Genomic DNA, 16264 nt, shown 5'->3' on the forward strand with positions numbered 1-16264 from the left:
ACAGTTTTTGGTCATATGCAATACGTCATATGCCAATAAGCACGTCTCTGAAGTCAATGAGACATTCAGCAGATTCATTTTGAGACATGTATGATTTAGAATGTTTGTAAATCTGATCTTTTTAAGATGTTTAGCAGATGTTTATTATATTGTGCTGCTTTCCAGATTAAAATATCTATAACAGACACCTCAAAGATGTACGTGTGCTATCTGTGTTTCAATAAACAAAAGTAAAAAAAAAAAAAGGCAACTGTCCCACGGAACATCACTATTATCCACACAGCACACGTCCATCACTGAGATGTCTATTTGAGTGTTTCATCGGGAAAGCATTGCATTCTAACTGAAACATCTTAAACAGTGCAGATGTACATATATTCTAAACAGAAACGTCACAAAGACATCTGCTGAATTTGCTTTTACACCCGAGAATAAACTACTTATAGACATAATACAGATACTGTATCTTATACGTGTTCCAGATGTAAACACACACAACTGACGTCTGGGTGGTGGACATGTGCTATCAAGGTGGTTAGCAGAATATTTTTTATTGGGTGTCATTTCCAATAAAGATATATATTTGGCAAATTATGAAAAAAGAATGAAAATGCTAACTGTATTTAGCATACATAAAATGTCAGCTATACAATTATCTTTAAAATCAAAGCAAACAAAAGAGTCATCCATTTTATTTCACAAACATTAAAAATGTAATTTCCATCGCCATCATTTCCACCACATGATTACAGAATTGGTGGAAATTACACTGGTGGAAATGTCTATTTCGTCTTTCAGAAAAAAAGAAAATATATATAATAACATAAATCGCCTGGGATGCATGTACATACACCATATACATTGTTAATAGACTAATTGAAAACAACTGAAAGCAATTTCAACGAGACTTTACTTTCAAGAAGTCCACAGCACAAAAGTTGCCTGAAACAATAATAATATATATATTTTTTAAATATAATAATAAGATCTCTCTCTCTATATATAATTATTATTTTATTTTTACAATGTTATTTCCTTTTGTTCACTAATGATGGATGTTCACAAGTCAACAAGAATTTAAATAAACAGTAGACAATCGTGTTTGTTTACGCTGAAGTAACTCTGCAGTGTGTCTTTTTCGTAATCTCGCGAGATGTGCGCTCTTCTGGAGAGACTTTGAATGAGAAGGAGAACTTTTGTACGGACGGGATCAGTGCTGGTGCTGGAGTGTTAAGGACATTACTGCTCCAATATCTTGCTTTTCATCAATCAACACTCAAGATAACGAATTGCTATCGATTTCCGAAGCACAGCGCTTTTTCTTCAAGGAGAGATGAGCTTTTTATTGTAAGTATGAGTTGGTTTTTATAAATGATAACACAGACTGCTAGTTAGCAAGGGTTTTTAATATTGCCTTTGTCCCCAATCTGTCTGTATATAATCCCTCATCCTAAATCACAGCCTTAATTTATTAGAAGTAAACAGTAATAATTTAAAGATGAAAGCTGATACGATCGCAGTTTTATCTCATCGCATCAGGTTGGCAGGTCACCATCATATAACATGAAATGTGTGGCTAATGAAGAAGAGTTAGCCAGTGTATGAGGCCATTAACAGCTGCATGAAAGAGTATTTGGTTACTCATATGTTATGGCTATGATTGGTTTAGTAACCAGAGAGCTACATTTCCCAACATAATGTAATTTGCCATCTAGTCGCGTGATGTGGATTAGAAACTAGTAGCGTCCTTCAATTTGGTCACTCTTTCATATAATATAATTAAGAAGAATTTTGTAAATCCTACTCTTTTACTAAAAATTACTACAAAAAAGGCATTTATTTTTTTTATTGTGTTTTGTCGCCTTCATGAAACAAGATTTGAAATCAAAGTGAAACCTGGTATCCAGACATGATCAGTATTTTGGGGTTATTCCAGACTAATCCCAATATTCTGTAAAGTGTACATATTCCAGTATTATAGTCAGCATAACCCCGATGCAATCGCACCTTGGTTTATGTACAGTTGAAGCCTGTGTCAGTGGTGAGGGGTAAATTGTGTGGTGAAAGCTTAATTTTAAAAAAGAAAAAAAAAATTAACAGCTGAAGTGTGTAATTAATGTGTCACTAGCTAGCACAATCAAATGGAATTGCAAAATAAACACTGTTTTCAAACAAATTGATTGTCCTGCCCCCAACTCATGCCATTGGTCGAGTGTTATGTTTACATGTCAGGCTGGATGTGTTGCTTAGAACAAATAGTGGAGTTTTAGAGTGCCACAGAGACACAGTTATACATGGACTTAAGAAAAAACAGTTTATTCCAGGGTTTTTGAAGAAAACTGCATTTTGAAACGTCATTGAAACAAGAATGCTAATTTCCTTAAGCCACTTAAAGGGATATTTCACCAAAAAATAAGAATTATCTAATAATTTTCTCACCCTAATGTCATCCCTGTTGTGTATGACTTTCTTTCTTCTGCTGAACACAAATTAAGATTTTTAGAAGAATATCTCGTTTGGTCCATACAATGCAAGTGAATGGGTGCCAACATTTTCAAGATCCAAAAATCACATAAGTCAGCATAAAAGTAATCAATAAGATAGCAGCGGTTAAATCAATGTCTCCAGAAGCTATTTGACATTGAAACTGATCAATGTTTAAGTCCTTTTTTAATCTAAATCCTCCCTGCTCTGTCAATCTCCACTTTAACTTTCAAATTCTTCTTCTTGTGTTTTTGGTGATTCACATTCTTCATGCATATCGCCCCCTACTGGGCAGGGAGAAGAATTTTCAACAAAAAAGGACTGCTTCTCACACTCACCTATCATATCACTTCTGAAAATATGGATTAAAACACTGGAGTCGTATGGATTACTTTCATGGTGCCTTTATGTGATTTTTGGAGCGTCAAAATTTTGGCACCCATTTACTTGCATTGTATGGACCTACAGAGCTGAAATATTCTTCTAAAAATCTTAATTTGTGTCTGCAGAAGAAAGAAAGTCATACAAATCTGTGATGGCATGAGGGTGAGTAAATGATGAGAGAATTTTCATTTTTGGGCTTTAAGGAATTAAGAGAAAGCAGTTTAACCCACATGGGTTTCTCTTGAAAAGGCTTATGTTGCCATGTAAACGCATAAGTGTCACCCGCACAAGAAGAGACAGTCACAATGAGAGTCAAAACTGCGTTTTATTGCAGAGCAGGCGAAGGTACAGTGGGGAAAATCCAGAGGGAGAATCGTCGAGGAAGCGTAGGGTCAAAAGCCGGGTAATCAAAGTAGAGAAGAGGGGCAAATCCGGGAGAGGGTGGTCAACGAGAGCGGGAGGTCGAAGCCGGGAATTAGATACAACTAGACGGGACTAGTGGGAGCAAAAGACAGGGGAACAAGGGGAGCTGGCAAGCTAAGGGGTAAACTAGAGGAGACGAGACTAGCAGGGGGCAAAGATACGTGGAAACTAAAAACAATAACCAACAGAAGTGAGACGAATGTGCTGTGGTATTTATAGAGACGAGTGCAGGTGTAAACAATGACAGGTGATAGGGACGAGTGCAGGTGTATACAATGAACATGAGTGCAGATGACGCGAGTGCAGGTGTACATAATGTTCTGGCGATAGAAGTGGGCATGTGAGCCCGAGGGGGTGAGATAGTGTACGAGCATGTGAGCTCGTAGGAGTAAAACAAGCGTGCAAGCTCGAGCGAGCAAACGAGCGTAGAAGCTCGAGGGGGCGGAGCGAGGGAGCGGGAAGCGAGCGAGTACGCTCGCGGAGTGCGTGTGTGTGCTCGGTGAAGCCGAGCGTGCGCGTGAGCTGGACGAAGGGGAGCGCGTGTGCGTGCTCGAGGAAGCGGGGATGGGGCAGAGGAGCGGGGTTCGTGACAATAAGCAGCATTCTTACAGGTTTTTGAGAAGTGCACATGTGCATGAACAGACCGGATAACAAACATCATATGATGGAGCCCAAAACTTCAACTGTTAAGCGGAAATAATTCAACATTTCATGCAGTGGAAAAGCACATGCACTATAAACAATACAATTTTATACACACCAATGTAAAATATTGACTGTCCCTCACTTTTGTATTTCTGCTTGTACATTGGGAGAATCCTGGAGTTTCACATAAGAGGGTAACCCCACTATTGCAGGGAACAAACCCAGCAAAAACGCTGGAGTATCTGAAAATAAAGCATTGAACAGAGAATAAAATAAAGAAGTCTTCCTCTGAGCCCACGATTGCTATTTACACAAGAATCGCGGGGAAATTACATTGCTGTGGAGAAAACTGCAAACGTTCTGTATATGGAGTAAAGAATATGCTGCTTCTACAGTGCATGTAAACGGTGACAGCCTCTTTCTCACAAAAAGCAGATTTCTGGTGTCCATGTAAACATAGTCAATGCTTATATATCTTTTTTTAAATAACTTAAAAATGACTTGCTTATAGTTGTCTCTGCATATTAAGTTGGGATAGGAGAAAGTGTTTTAACACAGAGAAAGTTACACACTTCAGCTTTAACTTGCTGTAATGTCTGTAGAAGGAAAGTATAATGTCAAGTGTATATTTGTTCTCTTCTGCTTACTATTGAAATCAGAACAGTAGACTGTGTTTGAACTCTGGCTGTATGATTGTGTGATTCAGTTGCGTGTGAAGCAATGCTTGAAGAAAAGACACAGTTTAGTGGAGCCTCTTAAGTGGAATTAAGCCTCCACATTTATACTTAATTTGATCTGCTCTAAGAGTGTCTTTCATCCACTTTGCTTTGTTGCTAGAGCAGCATAATTATTCCCACAAAGAGTTTGTGTTCAGTCTAGGTCTGTGTGTCCTCGTGTTTACAGATGTGTGAAGACTGGAATTTCCCATATGACTTCTGCTTGGTGTTTTAATGCCTCCTCTGTGTTTTAATGCCTGACTTGTGAAAATGTCATTAGGGGCAAAAGATAATGTTGTTTAGTAGAAAACTAACCCCTTTTCATACTCATTATAATTTACTTGGATATTACTAGATCTTGATTTACTGAAGAATTTGACCTATCGCTTAAGGTGAATGTAACTATCCAGTAGCCACAGACCATTTAGACTCCAGAACCAGTTACTCCCACACCATGTAAAAGTAGTGCTGCATAGTGATATTGCTGCCACTTCATTAAGGAAGGCATTTAACATTACAGGCATTGTGCCACTTTGGCAGAATGTTTTAATTAGTTCACAGATCTTCAGCTGTTTGGATTTCAGCTGAAGTCAGTTCTCTTTATTGTTAGATGACACATGTGTAGCAGCCAAAAATGTAATAACTGCCAATAACGTAATACATTTTCCAATCTTAATGTAATAGAAGTCAATAATGTAATAACTTATTACATTATGGGTACAAAGTTATTGTGTTATTGGTTCAGAAATGTTATTACATTATTGGTAAGATATTACATTATCGACTTTTATTACATTAAGAATGAAAAATGTATTACATTATTGGCAGTTATTACATTAATGGTAGTTATTAAATTATTGTCTTCTACACACATGTTTTTTATGCAGGTAAGTCCTTCAGAAGGTCATCCTTCTATTTGTTGATCAACTGCAGCATCCTGTCATTGCTTACTGTACAAACTGTCCTGTTTTTTGTGTGTAAACAGGTGGAGACACTGAACAGAGCAGCTGTTGAATTTTGAAAGACAGACTAGCTTTGTGGTGTTAATGAACCAGTAAAGGCACATACTGTAGGCCTATTGGCATCAGCTGTGTGTGGCTGCCTTGTATGTTCAACTCAAGAGGACGAGTGACCTGTCTACTGTTATTCCATGCTTTGGCTTCTGAAACTTAGTGATTACATCAAAAATATATATTTTTATAAAAAAATATATATATTAGGCTACTACTACATTTGTGAAGGTGAGAGTCTAAATGTAAGCAGACTAACTCACAAGTTCAGGGGCAAAAGAGGCTTTATCAGCGGATTTCAAAAAGTGTCCAATACTTCCCACTGACCTTAAACCCAAAATAAATTCATTTAAAAAAAAAAATTTGCAAACTCCATGAAATCAGCCCTATTGTTGGCAAAAGAAGATCGCTGGGACCAGATTGTCTACACCCGCTGTCGTATTGGTCACTCCAGGTTGACACACAAGTTTTTAATATTAGGAGAAGATTCACCAACATGTACCTTCTGCCAGAATACATTATCCCTGAAACATGTTTTATTAGACTGTACTGGTCTTAACTCCACAAGAAACCTTTTTTATTCAGTCAGAACTCAAACCGAATGCAGTTTTGGAGTTTTTAGGAACAATAGATTTTAAAAACCTTTTATGGAATTCCTTACACATTTCTCGCCATGGAAATAGCCATAGAAGCTGGCATGGCATTACAAACAAACAACAAACACATGTTCAGGGATTTATAAAAGATCATAACTAAAGCTCCAATTAAGTGTGCTTGAGTACCATAATTACTCTTTTGATTATTTTAACTTGTGTTACAAAATTGTGTGTGGTGTGAAAACCTAAATCTTGTCCAGATGGCAGCAGCTTGTTTTGATGCACATCAGGAATGCAAATGCATCTGTTCTCCCAGGCCCGATCTGTCTTTTTACTCTGTGTGATTGAGATAAGGATGTAGTTCCCACAGTATCCTAATACACACATTAAAATGTATTTGACCAAATATGACGCAACAACACCCCTGCTCGTCTACGTCACCCCACCTCTTCAAAGTCCGTTCTTCAGCCAGGTTCAGAACTGGTGTGGGCAGGAGAGAGGAGAGAGGAGGGGTGCAGATACTATCCTTATTTGGCACATCTGTAGCCAATTGAGCCTCATCACCGCTGCCTTTAAATGCAGAGCACGCCTCTCCTTGAGAGACTGATCTCTTCCCCCTGTTCATGCAAGCTGGCATCCTCACAGGTCTAGGACGGAAGTGGGTAGGGATGTTGGTGCTAGTTAGTTGTGTTGCCGGATCCGCTTCCCCAAATCCTCAGCATGAGTAACATGCTTCGCAAGGACTGGTGCACTTGTCATTGCTGTTGGGCTAGAAAGCCAATCCTCCATGCCCCTCATGCAGCTTGGCCCCAGGGAATCTGAGCCACTGCAGGAAGCTGCTGCCCCTTGCACTTTGGACCAGAAGGGGAACGAGTGTGGCCGCCAGACCCCACCCCTTTTACGTGGACCGAACCCTCACGTCACTCCCTAACGTTCAGACCCGTTGCACCGCAATGATGCTAGACACCCTTTTTATTTCTTTACCAATTTCCCCATGTACACTTTATTCACCTTTTTGCTTTCATCCAATTCTAGCCATTCTGGAACTTCCATCAGATTAGCTATTGAACAAGCGACGCCACCCTCTTTCCAAAATACCGGACTCCAAAGACACGTGTACACACATAAACACACTAGAGACCTTTGTGTTGGAGCAGATAGAGAGAGGATGGTCCTGCTGAGCAATTCTCCTACTGAGTATTTTGTGGGAGCGCAACACTGTACCTGCACTTATACAAGCATTTATGGGCTGCCTTGTGAACGAGCACAAGGATTGGCAAGCAGAATGTCTTTCTGAAACATTTCAGCCAGTTTTTATTTTTATTTTTTTGTCAACAATTGTCAAACAGTAGGCCTCACCAATTAAGCTTGCAGAAAGAATCATAATTGTCCAGTAGTACTTCCCTACAGTGCTGCTGCCATTGAAAGACTTTAATTTCTTAACTGCTATATTCATAAACTTGCAGAATCTCTCACAACTTGGCTTCAATAATTTTTCTGGAAAGTTGATGAATTGAAAGTTGATGAGTTGATGAAACTTAATGAAACTGTATTTTTTAATTTCAGTAGGAGTTTACTTTTGGTGCAGTGTTATATATAATGTGTCTGATTATAGTGTATGTTGTACAAACTGCTGCGTTCTTTCTCTACTGTAACTCCACAGTGGAAACCGCTCATCGAAGACGTTCAAGCCGAAGAAGAACATTCCAGAGGGCTCACATCAGTACGAGCTCTTGAAGCATGCAGAGGCTACACTGGGCAGCGGGAACCTGCGCATGGCTGTCATGCTGCCCGATGGAGAAGACCTCAATGAATGGGTGGCAGTCAACTGTAAGCATGTGACTACTCAATTCAGACACTGTTAGAATTAGTAGAATTTTGATCTCTAGCTAGGAGTCTGTAGCCAGGAGTTGGATGATCTCCCCTGTAGTTTTTAATTCTAACAAAAACAACGTATTTTCAGTTATAGTGATTTTTGGTGAATTTTTACTTACCCTGCCCCCACAACAAACACTTTTTAACTGTGTATTTTTATATGTGCCAGTGAGTAATGTACAGTACTCTGCAGTACTCTTAAGATGGTGATTTATATCGTCAGTTTTAGTATGTCAATAATAAATATAAATGATAGACTCCCAAACATTACTTTTGCACCAACAAATCCCCCCTCTAAACATTGTGTCAGTGTGATATTACATGAAGAGACAGAAGCATTTGAGACAAATAGATAGAAGAACTGTGGCGAATTCTCCAAGAAGCTTGGAACATCCTATCTGCCAACAACCAAGATAAACTGTGTCCAGGTGTACCTAGAATAATTGTTGCTGTTTTAAAGGCAAAGGAGCTTTTTTTGTTTACTTGACTTTGTATGACATTTAGTGATAAATTAAAACTATTTATGTAATTATTTAACACATCCTCACTATGCAACATTTTTCACAAGCGCCTAAAACCTTTGCTCAATACTGTATGTAAAGTTTGCTTTATTAAGAAATGTCAGGCTTTTAATTTGCAGTATGAAATTATACAACTGTTATGTAATAGCAGCTACATACCTTTCTGGAAACAAATACATACGATACAAAACATTACTGATTGGTTTTCATTTTGAGCCCTTTCTTTTTGATGCTTCCAAGACTTTCACAAACAAGCCAAACCTCATCTGTATATTAACCATCTCAATAACATTACCATGTTGACCATTTTAAATTAGCAGAATTTGCAACAACAATGTTCAATGCATCTCAGAAAACCAAATGTTTGCAAAACATTAAAACACACATACGAGATCAGCAAATGGCAGATCTAGTGAACACAGCACTGACCCAGCAGGCAAGTGACAGGTCCGTCAAGTGACCCAACCATCTCACACTGGCCCTGGGCCAGTGAGCCCTCATTATTGTTGAGCCCTGATTACATCAATTTCGGCTGTTTCTGTGGATTTATGTGCTTAAGCTGTTTTGGATGCATTCTGAAAGCCATTGGTTGCAGATCTTTTGGTAATGGTTGTGATTTGCTGTCCTTTTCCACTTTGGCAAACAAATCCAAGAGACTGAAATGACATGCACACTTATCTTAGATTATTTAAATAGACACAGTCCCATCGTTAAAGTCAGTTCTACATTAATGCTGAAGCTCACAGTTTTAAATGTGTTTAATTTGCACAAATTCGTCATGGTAATTATCTGTTTAGTGAGGGCCTGTTTGTAGGTCAGTTTTGCAACATTTGTAAAATGTATTTATTCATTCATTCATTCATTTCATGCATTTGCTTGTATTTATAGCATTTTACTTTTTTCTATTTATAACAATAATGACATGACAGTGGAATGAGCTTCCTCATTGTATTAGCCTCAGGGCCAGAAGGCTGAAAACTGACTCTGGCAGAGTTGATGTTAGCAGGACTTTGAATTTGAAATAAAGCTGTGGATGTATTCCAGCTTATGTTGTTTTATTAGAGATGGGGTTTCTTGAGAGAGAGATTGTGTGTGTGTGTGTGTGTGTGGTTTACGAGGACTTTTTTTTTAAGGTTACAAACTGGTAATTATGCTATAAATGTCGTTAATGAGGACATTTCTAGTGTCCCCATAATTCAAATCGCTTAAACATACTAAACGATGTTTTATTGAAGATGTAAAAATTCATGAAGTTTTTTGTGAGGGTTAGGTTTAGGGTATAGAATTTAGTTTCAGTATAAGTCTAAAAATCATTGTCTATGGAGAGTTCTCATAAGGACAGCCGCACCAACGCGCGCGCGCTTGTGTGTGTGCGTGCGCGTGCGTGCACATTCGTGAGAATGTGTGAGTGTACAGTTGACATAAAAGATATAACATACATTACTGTGCAAAATTTCAGACGCATAATTTTTTCGCAAAAACATTTGTCTTAATTTTTATTTGATATATTCTCCTTTTATTGTATTAGTAGGAAATATACATTTTAGATTTCAACATTCCCTTTGGAAATAGAATTGTATAGAAGATGAACAAGGAGCTCTACAACAGATGGTTTGGCCCTTACTGAGCCTCACTGAATCTCAACAATGTTGAGTCAGTCTGAGATTACTTGAAGGCTTTATACTGTGTGTATATATGTATATATATATTAGGGGTGTAACAGTTTGAATTTCTCACAGTTCTGTTCGTATCACGGTTTTAGTGTCACAGTTTTGTACGGTTTGGTTCGGTATTTTCTTCGTTCATAAAAAACAATTACAAAGAATAATCAATTTAGTAAACACTTCAACAGGTTTCACATTAAATAAAAATCATTGTTTAAAAATAGTAACCATAGTTTAACAATGGCATTTGTAGTAAAATCATAGTAACCACAATATAAACATGGTTAATGTCATGGCTACAATATATAGTAAAATCATTGTATACTATATAGAAACTTCAGAATTACTGTTATAAAACCATGGTTAATTGTATCAAAACCATGGTTTCAGTTCAGAAATCCATGGTGACAGCAGTCATGGTTACTACAATATTACTATAGTAAAACCGTGATTAATTTTCATCAGGGTCCTTAACATTAACACTGAACACTTATCAAAAAATAATAATTCTCTAATTACTAAATCAACATTTAACATTATACCTGCACTAATTTGCAACATGCATCAACATAAAGTGCACTTCAAATTAATCTCAACATATATTCAATATTTGGAAGCTGTACATCACTCTAAAAGGAATAACCTTGCTATTAGAATGCATACGAGAAGGGATGTTGTGATGATGCTGCTAGAGTATTTTAATAATTTACATGGAAATCCCACATGAACACCCCAAGTGATTTAGTTATTGTTTCATGTCTGTCTGAATTAGCACGGAGTATCTGCTTAAAATCGAAGGGAGTGTGTGCAAATATATCCAAACATATATATATATATGTATATTACACTCACCAGCCACTTTATTAGGGATGCCTGTACATCTGCTTATTCATTAATCTGATGGGCCAATTATGTAGCAGCAGTGTAATGTATAAAATCATGCAGATATGGGTCAGGAGCTTCAGTTCATGTTCACATCAACTATCAGAAAAAAATCTGAAATCATGATAGTTGGTGCTAGATGGGCTGGTTATGGAATTGCTGATCTCCTGAGATTTTTACGCTCAACAGTCTCTAGATTGTAAAGAGAAATACAAAAAGTATCCAGCTAGCAGCAGTTCTGTGAGCGAAAACAGCTTTTTAATGACAGAGGAGTATGGCCAGGCTGGTCCAAGCTGACAGAAAGGTGACAATAACCCAATTAACCACACGCTACAACAGTGCTATGCAGAAAAGCATTTCTGAACATGTTGAACATTGAGGCGGATGGGTTACAGCAGCAAAAGACCTCTACGGTTACCACAACTGTCAACTTAAAACAGGAAACTGTGGCTGCAGTGGGCACAGGATCACCAAAACTGGACAGTGGACAATTTGAAAAACATCGCCTTGTCTTTCAAATCTGGATTTCTGCTGAGGTACACAAATGGAAGGCCCATTACAGCCTCAGTTTTCTGTTGTTGGCTGACAGAAGTGGAACCCAATGTGGTCTTCTGTTGTAGCCCATCCACCTCAAGGCTCAACATGTTGTGCGTCCTGAGATTCTATTCTGCTCACTGCAGTTGTACAGAGCAGTTATCTGAGTTACCGTAGCCTTTCTGTCAGCTCGAACGAGTCTGGCCATTCTCCGTTGACCTCTCTCATCAACAAGGCATTTACGTCTGCTGAACTGCCGCTCACTGGATGTTTTCCGCACCATTCTCTTTACACTCTAGATACTGTTGAAAATCCCAGGAGATCAGCAGTTACAGAAGTACTCAAACCAGCCTGTCTGGCACCAAAAGTCACACAAACGTTCTTAATAACGGAGATCAAATTTTTTCCCCATTCTCCTGACCAACATGGGCGTGATTATATACATTACACTGCTGCCACATGACTGGCTGATTAAATAATCACATGAATAAGTAGATGTACAGGTGTACTGTACCTAATAAAGTGGCCAGTGAGTTGATATATTTAGTTGCAAATTTAAGAATTTGAGATTTAATCACATAAACACCTAAAACCTACACTCTTACATCCCTACATTCTTAAAATGACAATTTTAGTGTAAAAAGAAATTATACGGCGCATGGCCCGTCCTCTGAATGTTACACATTTACACATGCAGTTATTTAGGAAAATGATTTATTTCAGAGCTGTTATTTCAGGGTCTTTACATTGTAAACCATGTTCTGTCATATGTTTAGGCTATAATACTGTATGTGTTTTCTACTTGTAGCTGTGGACTTCTTCAACCAGATCAACATGCTGTATGGGACCATCACAGACTTCTGCACTGAGGAAAGCTGCCCACTTATGTCTGCTGGACCTAAGTCAGTATTAACAGGAAGTAAACAAAACAAATATTTTGGGCATTAGATACCTTATGTACTTGCTTGTAAAAAAAACAACAATTATTTTTAACGTTTCTTACATGCTATCTGCAGATATGAATATCACTGGGCTGATGGAACCAACATAAAAAAGCCAATAAAATGTTCTGCTCCAAAATACATTGATTACCTGATGACTTGGGTCCAGGATCAGCTTGATGATGAAACACTTTTCCCTTCAAAAATAGGTATTCTACCCATTTAACTTTTAATAGATATCTGTAAATCAGCTTTCATAATATTTGGTGGTCCAAGCAGCACAACTGGTTCTTCATTTTCACTTTGAGAAATGTTCCACCATTTTCTGAAACAACATAATCAAATTAAATTGTATGTTTATGATGTAGAAGTTGAAATTTGGCAAGCTTCTTTGGCATTAAACATCCTAAAATATAAATTGAGCAAATGGAGAACATGTCCAGAAAAAGAAAAAAGAAACATCAGTCAAAAAAATCATCAATATACGTATAAGGCAACTTCAAGGCTCTGTAAAAGTTTGTGAGATAATTGACCACAAGGTAGCATTATGATAAGTGAATTTACAAATTTGCTAGGCATTTACTCTAAAAGATCAACATAATATGCTTCAAACAAGTCAAACTTAGTATGTAAACGTTTTTATATTTTCTGGTGGTTTGCCGATCTCATCTGTGTGGACCCTTCTGAATGTTAACTATGGTTGTGTATCTGCTTGTTAGATTTATGTAATTTTTCTGTGTGACACTTATAGGCGTCCCCTTCCCAAAGAACTTCATGTCGGTAGCTAAGACAATTTTGAAGAGACTTTTCCGTGTTTACGCTCACATCTACCACCAGCACTTTGACTCTGTTATACAGCTCCAGGAAGAGGCCCACCTCAACACCTCTTTCAAGCACTTTATCTTCTTTGTTCAGGTGTGTGTTTGTGTTTATCACAAGGAGATCTTTGATTAATGTAATGTAGTGGTGAACTTTATAATCCTGTAATTGCGCTAGTCTAGATAATTAAGAACAATTCCTTGGAAACAATTTAAGCCTTCATTGATTACTGTTCTTAAATGTCTGTCTGCTGTTTGATTTAGGCATTGCAGCCTTTGTCCATACATGATCACTTGAATATTGTTGCTGGCTTAAATACAAATGTTTCATTTCTCCATTTCCATTGTTTCAGGAGTTTAATTTGATTGACCGGAAAGAACTAGCACCCCTTCAGGAGCTGATTGAGAAGCTCACCTCAAAGGACCGATAAATCTGCTCTTCCTGTCAGCACATCCTCTCTAATTTCTGTGTACAGGCAGTCTAGCTTTGCTCTCTCTTTGTTTGGCAGGTGTGTGGGAATGTTTCCTCAAAGAGTTGGAAAAGGGCTGATTCCACAAAACCCTCGATAAGCCACAACTCAAGTATAGGTCAAGGTCATAGTGGAATTAGACTGATGTCCTTTTGACGTTTCAAACACAATTTAAGTGCCTGATATGTCCACTTTCAAAAAGCACCAACACTGCTTCAAAACTTATTTAAGATTATTCTTTTGACTTTTTTTGTAGGTGAACATTGATATTAAAAAAGTAATTAGTGATAAGTAAGCTTGTTATCCTCTTAATCAGGGGTGCCCAATACGTCGATCGCGATCTACCAGTCGATCGCAAAGGCAATGCTGGTAGATCGCACAAAATTTTAATGTACTTTAGTTAAATTTTAATACAAATAAATATAATGTCTTTCCTCCTTTTAGTTTCTGTCTGACTTGCACTTGACGAGTAAGTATTGACCAGGCGAGGTTTTTGTTTATTCAGTTGCCATGACAACTAGGTTTGCGCATATGCGCCTTCCAAGGACTTCTGAGAACAGAGCGCGAAATTGCAATGCTACTGCCCTGATTAGGCAAAACTGTCTGATTCCATTCAAGTCATCAGAATAAGGTAAATGTTCTGGCTATTGTAATCTATTGTGCTGTAGGTGTTTTGGGTTTAGTTTTAAAACTGAATGATATCAACGTTGAACATTTATTATATATTTTTTTATTAATTAGAAGATTAATTCCATGTAGGGATACATGCAGTAGTCCCAACAAGCATTTTCTTATTTGAAATGAAACTGTTTTTTTTAGTTGGTAGATCTTATTGAGTTGGTCATTTAAAAGTAGATCATCAAACAAAAAAGTGTGGGCACCCCTGCTCTTAATGGATTTATTTAGAAGTTCCTAGATTAAAATAACGAATGAACCATGGAGATGAAACATCTTTAATTCTCTGCGTATTTTTTTTTTTTAAACCACTCCTGTGGAGATGTTTGGAAATTCTTTTATCAGTTTCTGTTATAAGACTGCTTTGTTTGCATCAGATTTTATCAAACCCTCAGTCTTTCTGTTGTTGTAACACATTTCACTCATAACTGATGAACTTTGCCCTGAGCCTACATTTTGCCTGATAATGCTTTTATACCACTACAATATTTATAAACAAGTACTTGTGTTGATGTGTCAGTTTTCGCAGATTGACTACCAGAGGTTAGGGGTTTGTCTGTTGGAAATTGGGATGAAATGTACTGACTATGCAAGATTGGGATGTCTTATTAATTATTAATATGAATAATTTATCTTTTTTTTTATACCCCATGACATACACCAGGGCTTTACATTATTTCGGCAAGTCCGCCATAGACATATTTCTGTGTACCCACAACAAATTTTATGTAATTATCAATTTCTCTAGCCCTAATTAACCTTTTCTCCCTGAAATTCTGTGTCTGTATCTTAATTATTTCAAGGATCCAGAATATAATCTTTTACTTAAAATACAAGATAATATATGAGAAGGTGAATACAAGTTGGATAAAAATCGATGACATATTTGATAATAGTTTAGCATAATAATAAACTTCTTTATCAATGATAATGTAATGACAAATTAGATGAATAAATATAGTACACAATCATCCTTTATCAACATGGAGACATAATTATATTGTTGGAAAAAAAGAAGAGGGCTGGTATTGTAAATAATTACATTCCCACTAATTTAAACAATGCATAACTTTGGTCTATGAAGTTTCACCCCATGAATGTTCATTTTTCTGAATGTTACAGAAAATATGTTATTATTCTAAATAACACATGACTAAAATATTTCTCAGAAATATTCTCTGTTTCAAAAGAGAATAAGATCGACTTAACACAAATGTACTAAACATTTTTGATGGCAAGTTGTAAATAATATAATCAGTAAAGGTATGCAATTGGAATAGCCTGAAATGCTAAAATCGCTTAACTTTTGTGGTACAATTCTGAATACTGTTTATAGGATAATAAACCTTGTTTGAACAAAATTGTGTCCTGTGTTGTTTTTGTTTATAATACAAAACAGTAGTAAGAAACAGAAGTATTTGCTTGTTCTTGTCAGGATTTATAAAAGGATTTATGTTGACCATGCAATATCAATTTTACAGGTAAATCTGTTTTTGGAATTCAAATTTATATAATAGAAAATAATTGAGTTATTGTAAATAATTTGGTAACAAATCTGAAGTAAACAATGTCCAAACAGCTAATATACAATATATAAACATATTTCTAACCTATGAGTCAGGATTA

The 16264-nt window shown here is 37.0% G+C and overlaps 1 protein-coding gene across 1 annotated transcript; it reads left to right on the forward strand.

The window, feature by feature from the left end:
• The first annotated feature begins 1193 nt into the window (after positions 1-1193).
• On the forward strand, positions 1194-15976 carry mob1ba (MOB kinase activator 1Ba). The gene is made up of 6 exons (XM_052115460.1): positions 1194-1347; positions 7922-8088; positions 12543-12636; positions 12751-12884; positions 13427-13590; positions 13847-15976. The coding sequence occupies exons 1-6, from the start codon at positions 1334-1336 to the stop codon at positions 13922-13924; spliced, it is 651 nt and encodes a 216-aa protein (XP_051971420.1). The 5' UTR covers positions 1194-1333; the 3' UTR covers positions 13925-15976.
• The last annotated feature ends 288 nt before the right edge of the window (positions 15977-16264 follow it).

The sequence above is a fragment of the Xyrauchen texanus genome, chromosome 4, assembly GCF_025860055.1.
Source record: "Xyrauchen texanus isolate HMW12.3.18 chromosome 4, RBS_HiC_50CHRs, whole genome shotgun sequence".
Classification (NCBI taxonomy): domain Eukaryota; kingdom Metazoa; phylum Chordata; class Actinopteri; order Cypriniformes; family Catostomidae; genus Xyrauchen; species Xyrauchen texanus.